Genomic DNA, 25938 nt, shown 5'->3' with positions numbered 1-25938 from the left:
GTCACATAATTCACAATAAATCATTTAAGAAAAAAAAAAAGGAGTAAATTGCTACAATCTGTTCAATTAGACCTTTGCTTATGGCAGAAGCTGCCCAAAATTCCAACCAAATAGGGAAGGAGTCATCATAGCAAGGATCAAGCATATCTCCTCAATTCATTGGGTTGATAGAGACGAGCAACTTTCGACTTCAGCTACCAGAATTGGGGGACTATAAAGGCACAAAGTGACTGGCTTACAAACTTTTATGAGGGTGCTTTGTGTCACAATGAGGATAAGCACTGGACTGCCAACAGTGAAGTTGGCAGTTCAAGCCCACCAGCTGCTCCTCAGAAATCCTATACAGGGTCACTAGGACTTGAAACTGACTCAATGGTACTTAACATCTACCTAATAAAGTATATGCCTTATCTCTTACATAAACAGCCTAAGGGTAAGAAATGTGCCCTTTATGTCTTTGAATGTCTCATGTTCTCTAGTATACAGCTTTGCATACACACATATACACAAACACACACAAAAATACAATCTGAGAAATGAATGTAAATTGCTATAATTTGATGAACTTGACCTATAGCTCAAAATACCAACTGAGAGAGAAGTAGTCTTCACATCAAGTATCAATCCTGTCCCCTCTGTACAGGGTAGATAGTACGGGCAACTTAGGCATTGTGCTGTGGGTCAATGCGCCAGACTGTAAAGCCATTTGAACTGCAGGGTTGGTGGTTCAAGCTCACCAGCTGCTCCTTGGAAAGCCTATACAGAGTCGCTATGGGTCAGAATTGACTCGATGGCACTTAACATCTAAAATGAGGGGGCGTAAAAGCACCAAGTGACTGCATTACAAGTTTTGAAGAGAAGTTTAGTTTAAGAGTGTGTGGGGGAAGACAGAGTTCCTACTGAATAGTTTTCAATTTTCATCTTGTCTAGATGGGTCTGGTGAAAAGAGCTGGGGATAAGATACTTATAATTTAATAGTGAGTAAATGATATCATGACTAATTGTGACTGTCACAACTGTAAAGGTAGAAGTTTTGTAACAAAAATGGGGTAGTAAATCTTAACAGTCCAGAAACCGAGGACCCTAGGACCATCAAAGAGAAGAGCGCAAGTGGAATATGGGACCCTATCCAGAGCAGCAGCGACACCAGAGATGGAGGCAGAGATGAGGACATGGAGAGAGGGAGCAGCTGAGGACTCTGGACTCATGGGAAGAGAGGGACTGAGTGCTGGTGGCCAGGAAGCAAGCTTGTAGAATGTGCCCTTTGGCCGTTTAAATTATTATATATTCCTGAGTGTTTTTGTGTACATTCACACACACAAAAAGAGGGAATGGAAGCAAATACCGTTGAATGATACATGGAGGATATTGTAATCATTGCAGTGAAACGTTGGTGTAAAACCCATATTCTCCCATATAAACTATGACTCAGTTCACAATAAAAACTTAAAAAACAAAAGATAATACAATTTTTTTCATGAACTTTTTGAAGACCCTTTACATTTTAATATATTACTGAGTCAAGGTATGTGCTTAACCACCCCTCCCCACCCAAAATAAATAGAGGGAACAGAAGCAAATACTGTTGAATGATGATGCATAGAGATTGTAATCATTGCAATGAAACGATGGTGTAAAACCAATGTTCTTCCATGTGAACTATCACTTAATTCACAATAAAAACTTTAAAAAAAAAAATAGAATCTGATTCAAGTGGGAAATTACAAGAGAACTAGGAGAACCTTACTGTATCTATATTCAATGGAGGTCTTTCATTTCAACTTTTCACAGGTTGAATTTGTAAAGAAAATTAACTCTTACAAGAATTGATTCTTAACTTCATATGCAGAAATAGAACTAAAGCACATCCTTAACCTGTGGGGGCTGTGATGCCATTGATATTATATCACCTATGTATAGAGTTACATGTCCATTTTTCAGATAAATAATTGATAGCTCTCATCGGATTCTCAAAATAATGTTTAAGTTACTACTAGTAATACCTACATTTGAAAATCAGAGACCACAGTCTTCAATATGGTTACATCTCAATGTAAAAATAAACAAAAATACTCACCACTGGACCAGTAAACAACAACATCCATATAAATGGAAAAAAGATTGACGTAACTAAGACCTCTTTAAAGTGTTGAAGAGCAAAAGATGTCTGTTTAAGGTGTTCCAGAGCAAAGATGCCAGTTTCAGGACTAAGGTGCGCCTGACCCAAGGCCAGGATATTTTCAATTAACCTCATATGCATGCCAAGTTGGACAGTGAATAAGGAAGACTATAGGAGAATTGATGCATTTTTGAGTTATGGTGTTGGAGAATACTGAAAGTACCATGGACTACCAAAAGAACAAACAAATCTGTGTTGGAAGAAGTACAGCCAGAGGTGCTCTTTTGAAGTCAAGATGGCCAAACTTCATCTGTCCTACTTCAGAAATATTCCCAAGAACACATATTACTGGAGAAGGATATCATGTTTGGTAAAATGAGGGTCGGAGAAAAAGTAAGATCACGAGAGAGATGGATTGCCACAGTGGTGGCAGCGATGGACTGGGCCTAGCAACAATTATGAGGTTGGCCCTGGACCAGGCAGTGTTATGTTCTGTTGTGCGTAGAGTTGCTGTGAGTTGGTACCTACTTGATGGCACCTAACCACTACTACTGCTGTTGTGGTCTATTTGGATTCTGAAGGACACATATTACACATCTGGGAAGACCACTGGCTCCTATCCATACCACTTGGAAAAACTGGGTTCAAATGGGGTACTGAGCAACAGCAGGCTACGTCACTTAGAGAAAGCAGTCTCACGCTAGTGCTCTGGATCTTGTATCTGACTCATTAAGTCTGACCATCGGTTTGTGGGGCATTTGGCCCATTACCTGACCTGACTGACCAGCTCCTATAGCCTCATACAGCAACAGCCTGTGGTCTGCCCTGCCAATTTGGGTCCCTCAGCTCCTGAGACTACGTGGCTGAGAAGGCTCCTCCAAACTGAGCTCTGAACTATGGATTAGGGACTTGGTCAGTCTACACAATTGCATGAGCCATTTTTCTCTTGACAATTCTTGAGTTTCATGAGATGTTGAAGTGTGTTTCATTCAGAACACTGGGAGACTTGAGGGGAGGAAGAAATGGTGGTTGATATCAAGGACTACGGAGTGGTATAACACGTTGGGGAAGTCTAACAGTTACGGTATCTTTAACCTCCAACTCATATATAGGCAAGCTTTGCACTGATCTTTCTAAAAAGCAATGATTCATGCACCATCCTCTCATATATATTTTGTTTCAAAAACCCTAAGGAGCAACTCTACTCTGTCCTTTAGGGTTGCTCTGAGACAGAATCAACTAGAAGGCAGCTGATTTGGTTTGGGGGTTTGATCCTAGGAAAAGAAGTGCACATCCTTTAAGACAAATATTACAGAATTAGTAAGTTTATTTAAAACCATAGATGAGCTTTTCCAGTGTGAATGACTGGTTTGCATCACAATCATATCTGAATATGCGAAGTAGCTACACCTAACTTTTATGTATAAGACACACTGGGTCACAGTGTGATCAATCCAAAGAGAATCTTCTTAAAAAGGAGTAAGTGCTAAGTTACAAAGATGATAGTCAGTAACTTTTAAAACTTCTCATTTAAAAAAAAGAAAAAAAGGTTTTATTTCATCAAATGTATTACAAAGAATTAGTACACAATCAAAGCTACTGAAGTTTCTTAGGGCTTATCAGAGGTAAGCAAAATAATAATAATTTAGGTTAAAATAAAGCATATTTCCCGACTAGTAATATAAAACATCATGGCATATTATAACTACCTTACATAGGAAAACAGTAGGACACATTTCAATATTAACTTTTTGTTGTTCATATAAAGGTGGAACAAAAATTCCAAGAGCGTGTATAAACTAAAATCCTAGAAAGTAAGGCTTAAAGGTGTTCTCTCTTCAAGAAAAATACAAGCAATTCACTACAAATGTTTCATCTCAATGCATGAGAACAAGCATATTTACAATCCAAACACAGGAGAACAACTCCCCATCTGCTTCCTCCATGGAGTCTATAGTTGGGTGCTTACAAAGTAACAATTTCTCTAAATGGGTGTAATATTTTAAAATAGTGACAGTGCACTAGAGCTTTTCTATCTTGTTCATTTATATTGCAAATACGGCCAATATTAATGACTGAATATGCACAAGTTTTTTACTTTTAAAGAAAGATAACAATTATATACAGCTTACCAAAAAAACTAATTTTAACTAAGGATACCTATGAAATAGTCCACTGATTAGAAACTTTCCAGCATCAATGGTAACTAGCAGGTATTACATCAGGCTACAAGAAGCCTCAACATGCTATTTATATAGAAACATAATTTAGACATAAACAATATTGTTTTAACCTTTCAAATCCATTCGTTTTTCTTAAAGTAATGTTTATCATTTACCTGCTTTACACTTGCAATAGCTACATAATCAATAGCTATAATATGGGTCGGACCCGACTCGATGGCACTTAACAACAACAACAACATAACCATATATATCAGTCTTTTCCTACCTAAAAGCTATTGTTTAATAATTAAAGTCAATTTCACCATTCAGATTAAATTCAGATGTCTAGATTCCAGATACCTGGGTATGAAATAGTCAAATCTGTCAAAAGGAATTAGACATTTTTCTTCTTTTCTTTTAAAATAACCCACTATATAATAGTGAACTAAATATGTTTGTTTCATAGAAACAACTTACATTTGCCAATACAGGGCAAATGGTCTATGTACAGATATATTAGGACTGCCTAACTGACAGTGAGTGTTGCCGACCAGGCTCCAAGTCAGTGGAGCTAATATGGTGGGGCTCTCTGCTGAATGGACTTTCCCTTCAGGATCCGTCGGATCTGGAATAGAAATACATACAATTTACAGGGTTTATTTTTTTTATAGACAAAAGTACCAAAGTTCCTTCAGAGTTGCATTCCTTCCTTGTATATAAACTCTGTGTCAATCCTACTGACTTGCAAGTATAGGATGAAATATGCAACAGTCTTTTTCAAGGTTTTAAGGCAACTTAAAGGGGCATTGGTTGCTCACTCGTTAAGTGCTTAGCTACTGAGAGGTCAACAGTTCAAACCCACCAGTCACTCCACAGAAGAATAATATAGCAGGTCAGTCTGCTTTGATAAAGGATTTAGTCTTGGAAATCTTATGGGGCAGTTAGTTAAACTCTGTCCTACAGGGTTGCTATGAGTCAGATTTGGGTTTAAGGCAACATAACAGATTATTAACAACTCTTTTTAAAGCTTATTACAGATCTCTTGTTATAATCTTTCGAGTATAATAAAGTAAAGCAACTTCCTTAAAAATTATCTGAAGATTTTTTTTACAGAATTTACACAAGTAAATTCTGTTTATCTTTCTAATCAAATAGTTGTCGGGCTATCCAAGTACCAAAGCACCTGCACATTAGCTTTATGGATCACAGGAAAGCCCCAGGCTTTTGTTTAGAGCCTTGCTATTTAATTTATACTGCACTTAGTTAAAATTAGTGAAGAGGTCAAGCAGCCCTCCACCCTCACAACAGTCCCTGAGAAAACTGTGAGAACACACAAGAAGCAATGAAGTAGAAACCACTACTGGGGTTAGGGCTCTGCCATTTACTATTTAATGATTTTGGTTTCTGTCTCTGAAATCTCTCTGAATATCTCAGTGTTCTCAGGTGAACCTTCAAACTGTGGACTTTTCATAACCATTAAGTGACATAATATACATGGAAGTATTTTATCAAGTACAGTTTGCTTTTGTTTTTAGTTATAAAGAGGTATACAAGTATAGGTTACCATGACATTATGATTATGATGAGGACTATGAGTCAAAGAAAAGGTTAAACTCCATATAATTTACTTTATGATTACAAAAGTATGTAATGGCTTACCTACAGCCACCACTCGCCTCAGGAAGAGACTCCCAATAAAAATATTTAAGTTCTTAAAAGATTAAATTCTTGTTATCCAGTATTACGGAGCAGGAGACAGACTAGTCAATCTACTTCCACAAAGATTACAGCCTAGAAAAAGCTATAGACAGTTCTATTCTGTCACATGGGGTTGTTATGAGCCCAAGTTGAACTACGCATCTAACAGTGTGTTGTAATCTAACCCTTATACCTGTGCATGTAAATCCCATTTGGACTAATTTCTCTGTTACGTTAATGATGTTATATTGGTGTAACTTATACTAAGTGCAGTCTAGTCAGTTCTGTATAGTGTGTTTTCTAAAAGTGGCTGGTGGGTTTGAAGCTCTGACCTTGTGGTTAGCAATCCAGTGCTTATCCTTTAGTGCCACACCAGGACTCTCTGCACATAGAGTGTGTCCTAAGCCTAATCACTGAATTACAAGAAACAGAACATTCAGAAGCAAGCCAGTACCAATGGGAGGAACACAGGTGCCAAATGAAGACTGCCATGGACCCGTGGAATGCCAGGCTTACAGAAGATGAGGTAAGAAAGTTCCCTCACAGCTGACAGAAAAGGAGAATGCCTTAAAGTCAGGGCTCCAAATTCAAACTTCTAGCCTCCTGAACTGTAAGAAAATAAATGTTTGTTCTTTAAAGCCACCCACTTGTGGTATTTCTGTTTAAATGGCACTAAGTTATGAAACCCTGGTGTGGTAGATTGAGCACTGAACTGCTAACTGTAAGGTCAAAGGTTCAAACCTACCTGCCACTCCTTGGGAACCTATGCAGGTTCACTGTGAGTCAGAACTGACTCAACGACACTTAATAACAACAAGACATGTAGAAACTTCACTCATATAAAACTATTCAACCTCCAATGATAACATCTAACATTTGACAACTTCAGCAGAATTCTGTTTAAACCATAAAATATTTCTACCTTCAGAAACACAGAAATTAACAAAAATCTCGCCTGTTCTTGTTTGGTATCCATTAGAAATATTTTTAACTGCTGATGTTTACTGAGCACTTACAATGTGCCTGGGACCCTTCTGAATGCTACAGATACTGACACATTTCATACAATAATCCTTTTTGAAAACCATTACATTACGTTCAAAACAAAGATTTTCTTTCATCAGCTTCCAAACTCCAGGCCATTCTGACTCTCAAACCTAGTCTTTATCAAGAAAGAACAGACTAGCTGCTGACCCCTGACCATTTTGGATCTAAAAATAAGCTCTGGAATTCCTTTGACAAAGCAATTAATTTGTGAGACGTGAACACTGACTGAGCCACCTTAAGAGCTCCAGTTACACAACCTCATCTCCGCTGATGTTTCAGACAAGAGTACCTAAAGGTGTATCTGCCCTCACCTGTTCTCCCACAGGGCCATCAGGAACCAAATGCACTGGCTGTTCATTCTCCAAGTTCCGAGTACTCGGATCTGCTCCCTTCCTCATCAGCAGGCGGACTGCATCCAACTGTGTCACCCGATACTGCAGGCTGGCAGCAACATGGAGGGCGGTATTTCCATTGTAAGCCTAAAGACAAAGAGATGAAATAACACCCATCAGGAAGGCGCACTCTCATGAAAAGCATCCAAAAGCTTTAGGAAGGTGTAAAGAAGGTCATTACCTTTGCATTCACAAAGGATAGGCAACTGGGCAGCTCCAAAAAGAGGCGAATGAGTTCCAGATTTGCTTCTTCGGCTGCCAAATGCAGGGCTGTGCGTCCACTTTTACGATCCTTGTCAAAAGCAAGGTGAGAAAAAAATGAACATTCAGACACCATGCCTCAAAATATTCTTTTTGCCCAGCCTCCCAAAGCTCTGACTCAGCGCTGCAGACTCTGAATGCTCCTTTTTCTTTTAGACTTCCTAGTTCCCAAGCTACTAGATGGTATCTCTTTCATTCCTCCTTAAACTTCCTGTTAATTTACCCATGAGCCTCAGATCATAATCTACCTTGTATACAGACAATACTGTACATAAAAAATGTAGGAATACAGACAATACTGTTTTATCAAATCATGTAATGTCAACAAACCGTTTATTATGTATTCGCCTGTTTCCAGACTTGGTGTTGATCCTGTACCATTGTATTTAACTGAAACACTCACCTCTTCTATCAGACAGTAAGTTAGCAAACTGCCCAACTGGTTTAGTCAGTTTCCCCAAAAATATCTAACCCCAATGCCTTACATATATAGGAGGTATTCAATGAATAAGTCCTCAATTTCAAAAGAATGAAATATTTTTCTGCTTAAAAAGCCTTATTTTAAAAAAGGATTACTGTCAGTGTATGACAATGGAAGTCAAAATGACAGTATCAATCCCAAACTTCTCTATTCCTTTCAAACAAAGACTAACTGATTTCAGAACTACATGACCATCTGGATATGGATAATCCACAAGTTACAAACAGATCAAGAAAGGAGATGAGGTCAACTTTTAAAGTCTAAGCTACTCACTCCATTATTTTTTTTAAAAGAATAGAAAACATTTTTTCACCCACACTCGGCTAGGTATAAACATTTTTTGCTTCATCAAGTTTTTCTCCTAGCCCATTTCAAATCACTTCTGTGCGTTTACTTACCTTAGCTTCCACTGCTGCTCCCATTTGAATCAGACACTTAATGGTGTCAACTAGACTCTTATTCTTCAGTAAAAGCTCCTGAACTTCAGGTGAATGGGGTTCTTGGTTCCGCTGGAGTTCATGCACCACAGTATTGTGGGCCACAACTGCACAGTGAAGAGAAGTTAGGCCTAGAAAAAAGCACAATGAAGCATGGTCAAACATCCCATCAAGTCTTTGTTACTCTATAAATGCCAACTTTGAGGATGGCGCTCTAACCCGACCTGTTAACAGACTATCCAAGAACTAGTGACATAATCTGAATAGCACCTTCATTGGAACATAGTGCTAATTTTATTTAGAGAATGTTTCTACATTGGTTGCACCCCTTCCTATTAGTATGATACTTAGTAATTGAGCTCCTGGGTCACTCTCTAAATTATTCTGTGTCATAAAAATTTAGTAGTTACCTTCGTAGTTGGTTGCCTCAAGATCCACAAACTGATTGCTCCTCACAGCTCCCTTCTGAATTGCCTACAACATTTTTAAATAGTCCTCTGTTAGCAAAAGTCTAGTTACACAAATACTTATCTTATTTGTACCCCAAGAAATTACTAAGCCAACCCAAAACAAATGATCACAACAGTGTCCACCCAACTTCTAAGATCCAAGCCCTAACACTGTGGACTATGACAGGAGCTTCACTTGTGGTCTCTTACCTGAAGCACCTGGGAGTGACCCTTCTCGGCACAGACATGCAGAGGTGTTCTTCCCCAACAGTCTGTGGTGTTCACCTGGGCCCCAAGGTTCACCAGATCCTGTACAATGAGGTGCTGATTGGCAGCCACAGCCACCTGAAATGCACTCTGCGGACATTCAGAGAGAAAAACATATTTTTAAAAATACGTTCCACTATCGTAACAAGGAATATGAACCTAAATTCAGACATGGGGAAAACCCACACAGAGAAAATATACCCTACTATATGCAATCAAATACCATAAAACAAGGAAACTAAACTAAGTTCAGGGTGTGGTTTTATTATACTCAGTCTTTGGTCAAATAACTACAAAGTTAACATTAATAACTTCAAGGCTAATGCTGGCAAAGAGTCAACATCTCAAAGTTAATATTAACTAAACTCTCTTGGTCCTTAGCTCTGAAATGGTCTACACATAAGCATGAGACTGGCCACCATTCCTCTTCAACATGAATGTTGTTGTTAAGTACCACAGAGACAATTCTGACTCAAAATGACCCTGCACAGGGTTTCCGAGGCTACAAATCTTTATGGGAGCAGAACGCCTCATCTTTCTTCCGCGAAACAGCTGGTAATTTTGAACTGCTGACCTTGCCTTGAGGTTAGCAGCCTGAGTCGTAGCCACTACGCCACCAAAGCTTCTTCAACATGAATAATCTTTGCCATTTCAGACTCTTGTCAAGATCCTCACCTGTCCATTGTGCTCTTTAATATCCAGCATGTGAAGTGCGTTCATCTTTCTTGCAAGGACATAGGCAAGTGCCCTTCGTCCTTGGGCAACAGCAATATGGAGGAACCTGGAGAACACAGACGGGAGAAGAGGTAAATTCCTTTTGATTTCAACACGTTCAATTTTAAAAAAGAAAGACCTTTAGCCCTTTTTTGATATGCACTCAAATGAAACATTACAGAGCATAATTTGTCCTCTCTGCTAGTTGGATACATCTGAATTGCAACAGAATTTCAGTGTCTAGAAATACTAAGAATGCCTAGCACCACACTGATCATTTTAATCAATTATTTTTGACACTCATTAAAACCATGAGGGAAGTATTATTTTATAGGTCTAGAAACTAAGGCACAGTGAGTGAGGTTAAATAACTTATCCAAGGCCACAAAGAAAGATACCAACAGCAGATCAAAATTCAATCTACTCATACAATTTAATTGCAATATAATCATTCCTGCTCTACAAACAAAATCTATGATCTTCCAAAACCAATTACCCATAGAATAGAAATATATTTATTATCAATCTAAAAGATAAATTTGTTCATCCAGGAAGGTAAACAGATTAAAAACCTTTTCTTAAAGTTTTTATAAGAGTAGAAACTTGAGTAGCAGTTTCTACCTACAAATTCTATTAATAAACCAACCACTGACTAACTTAGTATACATTTGAGAAACACTTATAAGAAAACAAAAGTGGTTTATCAAATTAGGTACATTAGAGAATACTTACGTGTCACCATCTGCATCCTTTGAAAGAAACTGGTCATGAGAAATATTTGCCAACTTGCTTTCTTCCTGCTCTACTTGCCACTGAAAAAATGACTTTCCTAACTGTGTGGTGTTCATTGAACTTCCGGTGATGTTGTGGAATGACAATGAGGTGTTTAAAGGGGGAGAGCCTGTACTGTGCCCCGCCATAGCCTCACAGGCACTATTGGGCATCATACTAAAGTTCTGCAGGTGGGCATCATTTTGTTGTTGGATAGTAGGAGGGGTCTGAATGGGAACAGCAATATTCTCAGATTCCCTGTGACTACTTAGAAGAGATGCAAAACTTTGGTTTGGGCAGAACTGAGGTTCCTGACCATCAAAGAGATGTGGTTCATAGTTGGGGGACTGATTTCTGGAATAAGGACTATATTCCAGATTTAGGTTGTGGCTATAAATGTGTTGTTGCTGTTGCTGCACACTCTGGTTCTGTGGCGAGTACTGGTACAAGGAAGCCTGATCCACCATTTGTGGGGAGCCACTGACTGGAAACGGCTGGTATTTCTGAGGTGGAGAGAAGACCTGCCCTCCATGAAAGTCCTGACACTGCTCTCTGGGAGAACTCTGAGGGACCACAGGGCTCATCCAGCTAACTTGGACTGTGTTCAGGGAAACAGGGCTGCATTCATTCTTGATGTTGATGATGTTCTGAAGCAGATCGGCACTGCTGTCATGTTTGGGTTCATTGTGATGAGCATCTTCCATGCTCTCCCCTGGTGTTGGTGTTTGGGGTGGTGTCTGAAAAAGAAGAAAAATCAAGTTGCACACTCACTTCCTTCTAAAATTAACCCAGGAAAAATTTCAGAAGGTTTTTCAGAGAGAAATCATGAGATACTTACCAAAAGATGGGAATGCAACAGAGTGGACCTTTTGCAGGCTGCGCCATCAGGCAATGAGTCAGGACCTTTCCTTTTTCCACTAGATGGCGCTGTGTTCTTCAGTTCTGTACCCAAAAAAGGAACGTAGGATCTGTTTGTTTATTTAAAAAAATTTACCCATAATCACATTAAATGATTTTATAAATAGAAATAACTCCTACCTGTGAATTGCTCTGTGTTCACACCTTGTGTCTATAAGAAGAAAGGTTCCAGTTTAGTGTATATAAAATGGCTTCCAGCTTACTATACATTAATGAATAGACTTATCTCTATCATCCTTTATAGCTCACGATAAATCTTTGATATAGTTCTTCTATCAATATTATTTTTCTACCTTTATTTTCATCCTAACTTACAACTTCCCCATTTTCACTTTCACCGTAGCTCAACACAGGTCAAGATGAAAATAACAGGGCCATTTGAGTTTTCCCTTTCTGGCAGAAATGTTCCATTTCAATTAAATTCTCCTTACTTCCTTTGAGTGCTGGTAATGCTATAGGATAAGCACTGGACTGCTAACTTCAAGGTCAGCAGTTCAAACTGAGGAAGAAAAATGAGGCTGTCTACTCAGATAAAGATTTACAGTCTTGGAAACCCTACAGGGTAGCTCTGAATTGGAATCAACTTGATGGCAGAGGAGTTTTTTTGTATTGTTTAATGTTTTTTGGTAACTTGTCTTCAAGGAGCCCTGGTGACTCACTCAGTAGTTAAACACTCAGCTGCTAACAAAGATCCGCAGTTTGAACCCACCAGTCACTCCATGGAAGAAAGATGAAGCAGTCTATTTCCATAAAGATTGTACTTTGTTGGTCAAGTGCCTACTCACGGTGTAGGGTTTCTGAGGAGCGACTGGTGGGTTCGAATTGTTGACCTTGTAGTTAGAAGCCCAGTGCTTATCTTACAGCACCACACCAGAGCTCCTATAAACTCCGGACACTCTAGGGAGCAGTTCTACTCTGTCCTGTAGAGTGGCCGTGAGCCAGAATCAACTCAACAACAGTGGGTAACTAACTTGCCTTCATTTACTCAATTTCTCTTGTACACCTACTAGGTTTCTAGCACTGGGCTCATAAGAATAGGGGAGACAAGAAGACAAATATGGCCTCTGTCCTATGGGTCATGCGGTTTAGGAAAGTGACTAACTAGATAAGAATAACCCCAATAGACTAATCTCCCAAATCTACCCCCTTCTCACACACACACACACACACACACACACACACAAGGTACCACCTTAAAATCATCCACAGCCTGGCTTGAAGTCTTCTGTTTATGGCTTCGGATATGCAACAGGAGTTCCTTCACCGAATTTTTCACACGAACGCCTTGAAAAGGTCCTCTCTGCTGCCTTCCAACCCCCATATGGGGTTCAACTGATCAAAGAGAGGAAAAAAAAAAAAAAATTATCCCAATTAAATCAATCTCTTCACAAGCACAAATCTTTATAATCCCAAAAAGCATAGCTGGCTAATGAATAAAAGTCTTCACCCAGACTGCAAAAAGCCTTTCCAACTTTCATTGTCTGTCCCAGGCCCTAATCAAAGGTTCTATGTTGTCTGAAACTTTCCCCACTAGAATCGTTGAGGAATTCACATTCACAAAAATGTGGTCAGGGGTCCCAGGGGGCAACTGATAAATCCAAATCAAACTTTGCTGTTTGTCAGCCGTAACTACCCATTAAAGCAGAATCACAGATTTTGCCATCCTTTCACAGATCTTTCATTAGAGAAGCCTTGGGGAGAGAGCAAGGGATAAATAAGACATTTTAGCTTTCAATACCACCAAAGACATAATGCCCAGAAATTTAAATCTGTTCATTCCATTCACGAAAAGCATAAAACAAACTTCCCCTAATATCTCAATGTACCAAAGCCTAACAATGAACAATGTCTTTGATTTGTTTTCTCATGATTTCTCAGTTCATCTTTGCTAAGAAAACTGCTTAAATTCACCACCCCTAAGTACACTGTCTCTCTCACACACACACACACACACACACACACACACACAGGATTTCCCCTTGACTGTGGAATTTCTAGCACAGACCAAAGTAAAAAGGAAATAATGTACTTGTTTCACATTGAAACTTTGAAATATACTTTAAAATACAGCATGAGCAGCACAGCATTCCACTTCTGACCACTATTATGTCACAGTCTCCTGGGGTTTGAGTTGATCACAAAGTAAACATGCAAAAGGTCAGGAAATGAATAATCTAGTCACTTCATTAAAGGTAGAAAAAAGATGGGACAAGTAATAATACAACATCTAAATACACATGCATTATAAATATATAAAATAAACAGCTCAAAGATAGAGTTTAGTTTAGAGGCGCCAGAAACGAACAGAATTTCTCTGGAATGACAGAGTAAATCGTTTAACATCACATCACAGAGAGAAAAATTCTATTTCAGAAATCCCCTACCGCTATGTGGTAAATCTAGGAACTAAGCAGAATAGTTCCAGCCACATGAATGCCAAATGTGGGAGAAAAGATTCTAAAAACAGGTACACACACTCACACGTTTTATTAAAATTCTTTTAGACACTACCAATTGGCATATGTACACATTTAACATATAGTGAACACTTCACATAATCAAGTGGCTTTTAAAATAATTCACTCATGAAAGACAACTTGCTAAAAATTAAAAGACGATCAAAGCAGACGCATGGAGCCGAGCTGTGGGGAGCATCTGGAAAAGACCTTGTTTTGAATAAAGCTAGAGATCAAGACATTCTTCAGTCTACTCACAGTGCCATCCTGCTGTTTGCCCCAATTATGAAACTAAGTTCATTGTTACAAAAAGAAAATTAAGCAATTCAAAATCAAAGACAGGGAACATCGTGCCTTTTTTTGCTAGATAGTCTTAACCATTTTAAAGTGCAAAGAACAAAAATAAGAGCAGAGCCTGCTGCCTTCCTTCCTAAACTCGCAAACATACCACAGCTAAGAGGTATAACCGGAGTTCGTTTCCTAGTCCAGCTTCAGACTACCTCTAGATTGTAGCAGTTGCTTTACTTAACAAAGTTTTTTTTATTATTATTATTCCCACAACTTGAAGAAATAAACAGAACCCAACCCCTTTTGCCCTGCAATTGGCCTTACATTAAAATAGTCACAAGTAGAAAATTAAGCACAACAGACCTAAAACCTTACCACAGTATATGTATTGTAGCTTGTTGGGTTTTTTTGTTTGGTTTTTTTTTTTAAAGAACCACACACAAAACAACAAAATCATCACCGTAAGAGAAAGAGCGAATGTGGTTCATGCCCCTCCAGAAATCAGAACTAATCTTTCAAAGCTATGAAGACGGTTGAATTTCATAGGCGGTCAATCGCCCCAACACTGGGCAGGGCATCCAGTAGTCACTTAATCGTTGGCTAATTTGATTATGTTGGTGGCTAACAAAGGCGCTTACAAGAGATCGAAGTCAAATTTGTTCATATCTGGGGGCCCTCCCCTCCCAGGTGTTAATAACTTCATGGGAATTGCTAACTCGAGTACCTTGCAGCCGCTCCGCGCGGGAGCCGCCTCTCGGCCGCGACTCGACTGCCCCGCAAGAGGACACAGATGAAGCGGAGAAGTCCGAGGAGTCGGAGCCGGGCGAGCCGGGTGCCGAGGGCCCAGAAGATGAGCAGCTGGCGTCGCAGGTACCTGGCGCCGCGGCCGGTGGCGACGCGCTGTAGAAATAGGCCAGGTTAAGCGGACTGGTCATGAGGCCACAGTCGCCGGCCGCGTCCAGCAGCCCCTCTCCGCCGCGGCTGTCGTCCAGTAGTTTATCCACAATCATGCTCTCGGGCGCTACGCGCGAAAACTCCTAGACAATTGCGCCACCGGATCGCTGGGCACAGTGACCTCCGGCTGTAGCTGAGGCGCTCGGTTCCGGGACGGGCGCCGCCCAGCGCTGCTGAGTATTTAACTGGCCTGCGAGGCGTGGGAGGAGACTACGGCGCCAGCCGACCTCCCGCACCGGGCCCGGCCATTGGTGGAGCCAGAACCGCCTCCCGGCACCTCCTCCGGATGCGCTAGTTTCCAGTAAAAATGTACAGGATGAGGCAATGTGCCCTCCACCCTCACCCTGCCCGCCAGTCCGTCTCCACCCTGCCCGACCGGTTGTTTTCCTGCCCTTCACCTGGAAACCCCGACCCAACGCGGCCCCCTGCCCCTGCCGCCCTGGCATCCCGGGTTGGCCCTGCCCGCGACGCGCCCTGATCGGGCCTAGGTGCCCAAAGACGAAGGGCGCTGGGGCTATGGGTCTGCAGAAGGCGGAGATGAGGCCGGAAGGTGACTGTGGGAACTGGTTGGCCTGGTTCTCGGAGAGCAGGAAATCCTGAAAGTTGCGCGCCCCGCACCCCTCTGCCCTCCCTGGCGCATCGAACTTCTTGCTCATCCCAGTTAAGGCATTTCTGGAAGGTTCTTTCGGGTGCGTCGCTTTCAAATCCTTGGAGCCGCTTTACACTTAACTTTTACAACATTTGCCAGTGCCCTACCCAATCCCAAGTTGCAAGAAGTATTTAAATCATTTTTGTATCCTTAAGTACCTGAGCAACAACTTTTTATTTTTCACAGCGCCGGAATTAAAAGCAATATCCGCCTCCAGTATCCTTCAATAGTAGCACAAAGCCAACTTAGTAAACTGATATACATACGTATGTTTGTGTATACATATAATTTTTTTATTCTACATAACTACGTTGCATCTGATAAGCCAGCAGCACTTTTGTTCACCTGTTTGGTGCTGTGGGGTAAGCACTGGAGTCCAAACTATAAGGTCAGCAGTTCAAACCCACCAACCACTCCAGAAACACTTTACAGGGTCGCTCTGAGTCGGAACCAATTCCACGGCAATTAAAAACATATTAAGTACCTTTTTCCAACGAATTTATATAACTGTTTTACTGAAGTCCCAACACTTGTCAAAAAAAAACATGCTAGGGGAGTGCAAGAGAAAAAGGTGAAAGATTAATTAGGTCCCTCAACAAGATGGATTGACACAGAGATTTCAACAATGGACTCTTAACATAACAATTGCGGAGATGGTGCAAGGGCTGCTGGGCAGTGTTTTGTTCTGTTGTACATGGAGTCTCTATAAGCTGGAACACACTCCAATGCATCTAACAACATCTTGGGGTAAAGATAAATTAAGTACACACATGCTATACTAAAACGCCTATGATTAAATATTATGAAGGGTACAAAGTTCAGTAGCCTCCCAAAGAAGGACGGACAACTGGTGAAGGGAAGGAAAAGGTCTCAGGAAAATCTTTGCAGAAAATGCAACCTTTGAGACAAGCCCTACAGGACTGGTGGGACTTCAATCCACAGCATTTATTATAGTGGAACACAGGTTCTTGAAAATAGACTGAGCAATTAAGGTTCCTTTCGTCTTTCTAAAGAGTCAAGCCAAACGTAAACGTATGTAAATGAATCGAGGGTCTAATTCTTCTCCTTGGCAACAAACCTCCCGCAAGACAAAGAGCACATGCTGAGGCCTCCATCCGACCACCTCATAGGCCACAAGCAAGTAAAGTAGTGTGCAAAGGGGGCTTTGGAATATAAAAAACGGTGCTGTTTAGGTGGGCTGTGAACTTAATAGCATGTTTACAGATCACTTGGCCAAGTGACCAAACTGCAGAAGATAAGCACCTATTGTATCCCTCAGAATGTCCCTCAGAATTACGTGCAAGAGTTCTTTGCATCTCCTGGGATTGTTTCCAGAAGTCCAGGGGGGGCAACATGTACTGTGACTCTCCCATTTAAGCCCCTCACCCAAAACACTAGACAGCTTTTGAGCCCGGGGAGTTGCTCCTCTTTTGCATGCTGTTTCTTACTGTAAATATTGAATAGAAGCTACTTTCATGACACAAATTCAATTCGTGAAGCGGTCTGTATCATGGAGTTCTAGTGTGGCGCTGCAGGTTCATGTGCGGGACTGCAAAGTTGGTTTGATCTGCAAGGTTGGCGGTTCAAACTCACCATCCACTCCTCGGAAACCCTATATAGGATCTCTATGGGTTGGAACTGACTCGACAGCACTTAATAACAGCAACAACAACTTTCATATTAGTTATTTTCTCTTTTCTAATGTGGGCGTCTAGTACAACCACTGCAGATTTGCCATATTGCAAATCATACAGGAAGACAGAAACAAAAAATTAGCGAGAGAAATGCAATAAAAGATTGCAGTCCCATTGTTGTTATTAAGCGTCATCAAAGTGGTTGCAACTCATAGGAACCTTGTATAGGTTTTCCGAGGAGAAGCTGGTGAGTTTGAACTGCATACCTTGTGGTTTGAAGCCCAGTGCTGCTCCTACAGTGCCACACCAGGAGTCCCATCAGAATGGTCAAAAGATGGCACAGGGCCAGGCAGTGTTTTGTTCTGTTGTACATGCTTATGTGACGCATGGCTGCTGCCATCCTTCACGATTGTGAAAGGAGATTCCTTTGTTCTCTGTGCCCTATAAAAGGTCACCAGGTAGAGACAGAACTTTGGAAATTCATCCTGGTATCTATAATTTCCCTCACCCAGATGATCAATGTTTTTTTATTGTCTTGTGTTGACTCTTGGTTGTTGTTGTTGGTAAGTGCTGTCGAGTTGGATCCAATTCATAGTGACCCAATATAAGGTTTCCAAGGAATGGCTGATGGGTTTGAGCCACTGACCTTAAGGTTAGAAGTCCAGTGCTTATCCTACAGCACCACACCAGGACTCTTTACTCTTGGCTATGATTTAATAAAGAGTCTGTATGATATTTATATCTTTGAAAACGGGGTCTCTTTTCTCCCCAATATAGAGTCAACCATAGTTTTCAAGACTGTAAATCTTTACAGGTGCAGACAGCAGCATCTTTCTCTCAAGGAGCAGCTAGTTTGAACCACTGAACTTGCAGTTAGCAGCCCAATGCCTCGGACCTCAGTGAGAAAGGGAAAAGCAAATGTAAAGAAGGGAGAGCTGGGCTACGTTAATGGGGCAGAATCTACAAGGCTTGCATCACTGGAGGTAAGGAGTGATGATGAGCAACCCCAGTCAGGCTGTGACCAGAACAAGGGGTGCCAGCTTCAGATGACAGGATGACAGGACACCAGCAGAAGCAACTTGTTAGGAATCAGGAAAGGAAGGAGACCATGAACTTGGTTGTTGTTTTTAGGTGCTGTCAAGTCAGTTTCAACTCATAGTGACCCTATCTATGCACAACAGAGCAAAACACTGCCCAGTCCTGTGCCAGTCTCACAATTGATGTTATATTTTCAATCCATTGTTGTAGCCACTGTGTCCGTCCATTTCATTGAGGGGTCCTCCTCTTTTATGGCAACCCTCTACTAAGCATGATGTACTTTTTCAAAGTACATGAGACAAAGTTTCGCCATCCTTGCTTCTAAGTGGCCTTGTGGTTGTAGTTTCAGTATAGATATGTTTGTTCATCTCATAGTCCATGGTATTTTCACCAATATCATAATGTAAGTGCATCAATTCTTCTCCAGTCTTCCTTATTCATTGTCCAGCTTTCACATGCATATGAGGTGATTGAAAATACCATGGCTTGGGTCAGGAACACCTTAGTCCTCAAAGTAACATCTTTGTTTTTAGCACTTTCAATAGGTCTTCTACAGTAGATTTGTATAATACAATATCATTTGATTCCTTTTGTTTTTTTAAGTTTTTATTGTGAATTAAGTGATAGTTTACATGGGAGAACATCAGTTTTACTCATCCTATCCCTATCGTATTTTGTTTCATTGCAATGATTACAATCCCCTCCATGCTTCATCATTCAACAGTATTTGCTTCTATTCCCTCTGTTTCTTGTTTTGTTTTGGGGGTGGGATGTACACAAAAACACACAGGAATATAGAATAATTTAAACAACCAAAGGGCAAGTTCTGCAAGCCTGCCTTCTGGCCACAACCTTTCTCTTTCCATGAGTCTAGAGTCCTCAGCGGCTCCCTCTTTCCATGTCATCATCTCTGCCTCCATCTCTGGTGTCACTGCTTCTCTAGATAGGGTCCCACATTCTGCTCATGCTCATCTCCCTTGATGGTCTTAGGGTCCTCTGTTCCTGGATCGTTGAATTTCTTGATTGCTGCTTCCATAAGCCTTGATTATGGATCCAAGTTTAAAATTAAATCCTTAACAACTTCAATCTTTTTCTATTTATCATGATGTGTTTATTGGTCCAGTTGTGATCATTTTCCTTTTCTTTACATTGAGGTATAATCCATACTAAAGGCTGTAGTCTTTAATCTTGATCAGTAAATGCTTCAAATCCTCTTCCCTTTCAACAAGCAAGGTGAGTAATGACCCTTACTCTAATCCTGATGCCACTTCATTCTTCGTATGGTGTAGTTGTTGTTGTTGTTATGTGCCGTGGAGTCGGTTCCAACTCATAACAACCCTGTACAGGGTTTCCAAGGCTGTAAGTCTTTAATGGGGGCAGAAAGTCTCATCTTTCTCCCGCGGAACAGCTGGTAGTTTCGAATGCTGACTCTGAGGTTAGCAGCCTGATTGATAGCCACTACGCTACCAGAGTCTTTATTCAGCATACAGATTGGGTAAGTATAGTGAAAGGATACCAACCTGAACACACACCTTTCCTGATTTTAAACCACAAGGTATCTCCTTGTTCTGTTTAAACAAGTTTGAGCTTGAGTACAATTAAGTGTTCTGAAATTCACATTCTTAATGTTATTCATAGTTTGTTATGATCCACACAGTTGAATGCCCTTGCATAATCATTAAAGCACAAGTAAACATCTTTCTGGTATTCTCTATTTTCAGCCAAAATCAATGTGATGTCAGCACATGCTCTTCTGAATCCAGCGTAAATTTCTGGCAGCTCCCTGTCGATTATATGGTCTCAACTATTTTTTAAATTATCCTCAGTCAAATTTTACTTGTGTGATATTAATATTGTTTGGTCAGTTCTCTTTGGAATTAGCACAAATATGGAGCTCTTCCATTTGGTTGGTCAGGTAGCTGTCTTCCAAATTTCTTGGCATAGAGGAGTGAGTACTTCTAACCCTGCATCAATTTCAAAACATTTAAATTGTTCTGTCAATTCCTGGAGGCTTAGTTTTTGCTAATATTTTCAGTGCAGCTTGGATTTCTTCCTTCCACATCATAGCTTCTTGAATGTGGTTAGTCAGTGATTATATGCTGTAGGTGTTGTTCTAAAGTAATTTTTTTTTTTTTTTATTTACAGCAGCATTTTATTGCTGGGGAAATTTCTTGATTTAGCTGCAGAAAATGCTACAAAGCCCCAGTAATTACAATGCCTCAAACAATTGACCAAAATACAGAGAATATAACACTAGGGGTAGAGGGGTGAGTAGGAGTAATTAGTGAGGGTTAGGGTTTGGACTATGACTGGGCCTAGACTACTAAATCTAAAACCTTGTTTATTGTTAGGGTTAGGACTAGGGTTAGTGTTCAGGGTAAATATTGGGCTAGGATTAAGAGTAAAGCTTGGTCTCATTTTTTTAGGGTTACAGTTAGGTGGGGTTTTTTATTATTAATTGATTAGTTTGTTTGAAATGTATTTTATTTTCTCCTTATTTGGAAGTTCTGTAACTGGATTATTCCCTCTTTTAACTTTATGGTTTCTTTTGTTGTTGTAACAATGTCTCTGGTTCTCTATTTCAGTCCTATAGGCCTGTTTTACTTTGCATACTTCTATATCTGGATTGAGACCAGGTGATAGTGTTATGTATGTTAATCTCAGGTTGATGTCTGCTTTTGTCTGTTCCCTAACTTTATGAAAGACAAAAAGACAGCCATTCAAGAAGTCAAATGAAACCTACACCTATGGAAGCAGTAGCTCAAAAGAGGGAACAAGTCCTTACAGCAAGAATCATTCCCACCCCCTCCACACACAGAGTAGACAGGGATGGGCAACTTGGACATTGGCTACCCAAAATGGGGGGGGGGAGGAGCTACAAAGGCAAGAAGTGACTGGCTTACAAGCTTCCAAGAGGGAACCTAGACCCAGAGGGCCTGGAGGAAGGTGGAATCTCCAGTGAGTAGTATTCAATCTGACTAGGCAGGGCTGATGCAATGAAATGCAGACGGGTCTCTTGTGATACAATAGTGAATAATTGTTGTCAGGACTGACTGTGAGGGTTGGAAATGTAAGGGTGGACGTTTTATAGCAAGGAGGGGAGTGATTGACTTTTCAGTCTAGGAGCAGAGGTCCCTAGGACCATCAAGGGAGAAGAGCAGAGAGCGGGACCCTACCCAGAGAAGCAGTGACGCCTGAAATGGAGCCAGAGATGATGATGTGGAGTGATGGAGCAGCTGGAGACTCTAGACCCAGAGAGGGAGAGCGACTGTGTGCTGAAGACCTGGGGGACACGGGGAAGGATTGCATGGAGGGGATTGTAAACATGGCAATGAGACGATATACGATAGAATGAATGTAAAACTAATGTTCTCCCATGTAAACTGTCACATAATTCACAATAAATCATTTAAGAAAAAAAAAAGTTAAAATGGAAAATGAAACCATTAAAGTAAGATCAAATTTAAAAAAAAAAAAGAAGTCAAATAAATTCCAAACAGGATATACCCCAAAAGAAAAACACTAAGACATTATAATCAAACTTTTCAAAAGCAAAGATAAGAATGCTGAGAACAACTCAGGAAAAACTAAAAGTTACCTATAAAGAACTAATAAAATTAAGCTCTAATTTCTCAGAGTAAGCAAGAAAACAATGGAATGACATATATAAAGTACTGAATGAAACTGCCAACCAAGATTCATATATCCAGCAAAACTGTCTGTGATACCTTGAATTTACCTGATATAGCTTTTCTACAAGGAGCTCTGTTCTACACAACATCTTCTAAATCCCCACCAAATGATTGGATTTGTTGTTGCTGTTAAGTGGCGTCAAGTTGGTTCCAACTCACAGCAACCCTGTATAGGTTTTCTGAGGAGCAGCTGGTGGGTTTGAACTGCTGACCTTATAGTTAGCAGTCCAGTGCTTATTCTATAGTGTTACACCAGATGGGGCCATGCAAATAGGGGTACAGGATTCTAACAATGGAATTTGTTAGGTTTGCCATTCTGCTATATTTAAAAGGTACCATCTCAGAAGAAGAAACAGATGATCCCAGGATCATCAGGAAAGAAGAGCAAGAGTGGAGTGTGAGATCCCTACCTAGAAATGTGGAGACAGAAAAGGCAGAGGCGGTGGTGGCATGGAGAGGGAGCAGTTTCAGGTTCTAGGCCCATGGGCTGAGTAAAGCTGAGTGCCTACAGGCAAGATTCTGGCTTGCAGAACGTACCCTTTGGGCATTCACTTACTGGCTAAAGGAGCTTTGTTAACATTTGCCCAAGCAGAGCAGAGGTCAAGGAGCCATAGGGTTGAGAGGCTAAAGACAAGAGTGAGGCATGCCTATAGTAACAACAGTCTTTCCTGACTGAAAGAACCGTTCGCTGTATCCTGAATTGTTTCTGATCCTGAATTGTACCCTGTTCACTTCCCTAATAAACCCCAGAATTGTGAGTATTGTTATGAGTTCTTTGTGGCCATTGCAATGTACTACCAAATCCAGATGTGAAGCAGAGAGTGCTGTGGGAGGGATGGTTGATGTCAGACTAGGGTAATGAAGGTTGGAGGCTGGAGGCATGTCTGACCTCGGCTTTACAGAAATCTGTCTTGGGCTAGTTTAAGTTTGATTCTCCTTCCCACTTGCGAAGTCTGAGGAATTTGGACATGGCCCCATGCTGTTTTTACACTGTCCATCAAATATGACAGCAAAATTAGATCAATTTCAGACAAACAGAAATTAAGAGAATTTGTAAAAACCAGACTAATCTTACAAAAAAAAAAAAAACCCGAAGGGAGTTCTTTGGACAGAGACCTTCTGTGGTGCTGTGGGTTAATGCACTGGACTGCAAGGTTTGTTTGAACTACAAATTTGAAGGTTCAAGCTCACCAGCTGCTCCTTGGAAACCTTATACAGGGTCACTATAAATTGGAACCAACTCGGCAGCACGTAACAACAACATTATACCATTATATCTCTGTTTAAGAAATGTTTCAGAGCAGGTAGGTATACCAGTCCAGTGATTAATTCATATGCTTTCATGAAAGCATCAGATGTGCCATATACCACTTCTTCCATTCCACAAATATTTTCTGAGCACCTACAACGTGCTAGGTGAATGTTCCACTTTATACCATCACTCCTTACTTTCCATTAGGCACACAAAGTCTATCACCAGATGGAAGGGCAGGAGAGGCTCTGCTTGCAAGCCAGTTTATACAGCTACCCATCCCAGTTAATTATATGCCCTGTAAAACAGAAGCTGACTTACAGCAGTACCACAGTGCCTTGAAATAATTTCTCAGCATCAGATTAACTCTAGCCCAGCAGCAGATTAAAATCCTATGAGTGGGGACAATGGTGGGTCAGTGAGGGAATCCTCACCTTCCATGCAGAAGGTCCAGGTTTGATTCCTAGCCAGTGCACCTCATGAGCAGTCACCACCTATAGATCAGTGGACTGGGCTCTGTGTTGCTTTGATGATGAACAGGTTTTAGCAGAGCTTCCAGACTGAGAAAGACTAGAAAGAAAAGTCTACTTCCAGAAAATCAGCCAATGAAAAGCTTATGGGTCCAATCTGCAATTCATCTTGGAGATGGCACAGGACTGAGCAGCATTTCCTTCCATTGTATATGGAGTCACCATGAGTCAGGGCCAACTTAATCACAGCTAACAACATGCAAAATAAAATGCAAAGCAAACGTGTTTTCCCTCGTAACACTTCTTTTCCAAAGGAATAAAAATGTTGTCTCTTTGATTTGGGAAATATTCACACACTATAAGTTTGTATATAATTCATGCAAAATCATAGGATGTGTATGGCGGAATAATGTTTGGTGATGATCTGAAGGGCTACCTAATGGACCACGTTTGGATCATAGTCTATGATCAAAACTCACACAAAACAGTCACATGAAACAAGTGCACTTTGCAAAATTTCAGCCTGTAGAGTAAAATGTTAATGAGGATGTTTCCTGGTTTATATTTATAACAATGAACTTCCAACAGAAGTAGATAAACAGAAACCTAAGTGATACAGATGTGTGTTGCCCAGAAAGGCAGAGCATTACAAGTTTTGTGGTAGCTTCTACTTTCTCTGCCTTGGAGGCATTCAAAGGTTTCATTTCTACACATATAAATGAAACCACCATCATAAGTATTTAATGTAGGATTATTGTTAATTTTGCTTGCTTTAAAAGATACTGAAGTCTGAACAGCTTTCAACAGAAAAGTGAAGAAAAACATCTTTCCAACTCCTCTTTCTCCTCCCTTTTTCCCTCTCCATTCTTCTCCTCTTTGCCACACTTTCCCCCACACGTGTCATGGGCTTCCAGGCAGTAATGCAAGTCCAAAATTACCCTTCCTTTAGCTACTTAAGAAACCCTGAGGGTGCTGTAGGATAAGCACTGAACTCTAGGTCAGCAGTTCAAACTCACCAGCCACTTCCCAGGAGAAAAATGAGGCTTTCTGCTTCCATAAAGATTTATAGCCTCAGAAAAGATACAGGATCACTATTGGCGTTGGTGGTGGTGGTGGTAAGTGTTGTGGAATTGGTTCTGACTCATAGCGACCATATATAAGGTGTCCATGGAGCAGCTGTTGAGTTTGAACCACCAACCTTGTAGTAGTTCAAACCAACCTTGAGGGCAAGTGCTTACCCTAAGGCACCATACCAGGACTCCACACAGGGTCACTATGAGTCTTAATAAATGCTAAGGAAGTCAGTCTTTGTTTTTTTGTTGTAGTTGTTTGCTTCCCTACTGTGAAAAACTCCCATCCTGCAACATTAGTCTAAGGACAGCATGGAAACAGAAACCACTGGAAGGAAGTGGAATAAGTTTTATTGCAGGGAGGGGATATCAGTCTTTGAGATGAAATACAGTGTATGATGTGTTGAATGATGATCTTGTCTGTAAACCTTCATTCAATTCACAATATATAAAAAGTTAAAAAACAAAAACATAAAAACCTTCCATCCTGTGGGAAGTTATCTCACCATCCAGGGAAAAAAGCACAGATTCTAACTAATCCACATTGTAATATAAATTATAAGTATTTGTTGCCTTTCCTGAGAATATTTACTTTTTAATGAGTAAAATTTTGATGGCAATTAATTAACCCCAAAGGACAGAATGTTTCACAGGAATTTTATGATCTATAGTAATTAAGTAAAGAAGATTTTGACAGAGTCCCTTTCACTTTTGCT

General features: G+C 40.5%; 1 protein-coding gene across 4 annotated transcripts in view; it reads right to left on the bottom strand.

The window, feature by feature from the left end:
* Positions 1-4703: 4703 nt before the first annotated feature.
* Positions 4704-25938, bottom strand: part of NFKBIZ (nuclear factor of kappa light polypeptide gene enhancer in B-cells inhibitor, zeta) — a 37845-nt gene continuing 16610 nt past the window's right edge. The window contains exons 1-13 of one of the 4 annotated variants that reach the window (XM_006868628.1): positions 15188-15585; positions 12912-13051; positions 11840-11870; positions 11640-11743; positions 11395-11538; positions 10763-11028; positions 9992-10097; positions 9260-9406; positions 9011-9074; positions 8562-8731; positions 7603-7713; positions 7341-7508; positions 4704-4909 (exon numbers count right to left, since the gene is read on the bottom strand). In XM_006868628.1, coding sequence (XP_006868690.1) covers positions 4856-4909; positions 7341-7508; positions 7603-7713; positions 8562-8731; positions 9011-9074; positions 9260-9406; positions 9992-10097; positions 10763-11028; positions 11395-11538; positions 11640-11743; positions 11840-11870; positions 12912-13051; positions 15188-15473 — 1791 coding nt within the window. In that variant the 5' untranslated portion in view covers positions 15474-15585 and the 3' untranslated portion in view covers positions 4704-4855. Of the gene's footprint in view, positions 4910-7340; positions 7509-7602; positions 7714-8561; positions 8732-9010; positions 9075-9259; positions 9407-9991; positions 10098-10762; positions 11539-11639; positions 11744-11839; positions 11871-12911; positions 13052-15187; positions 15586-25938 lie in introns of those variants that run through there. The other 3 variants (XM_006868625.1, XM_006868627.1, XM_006868626.1) reach the window with 3 other exon arrangements.

The sequence above is a fragment of the Chrysochloris asiatica genome, unplaced genomic scaffold (assembly GCF_000296735.1).
Source record: "Chrysochloris asiatica unplaced genomic scaffold, ChrAsi1.0 scaffold00120, whole genome shotgun sequence".
In the NCBI taxonomy this organism is placed as follows: domain Eukaryota; kingdom Metazoa; phylum Chordata; class Mammalia; order Afrosoricida; family Chrysochloridae; genus Chrysochloris; species Chrysochloris asiatica.
This window is presented reverse-complemented; position numbering and strand designations above follow the sequence as displayed.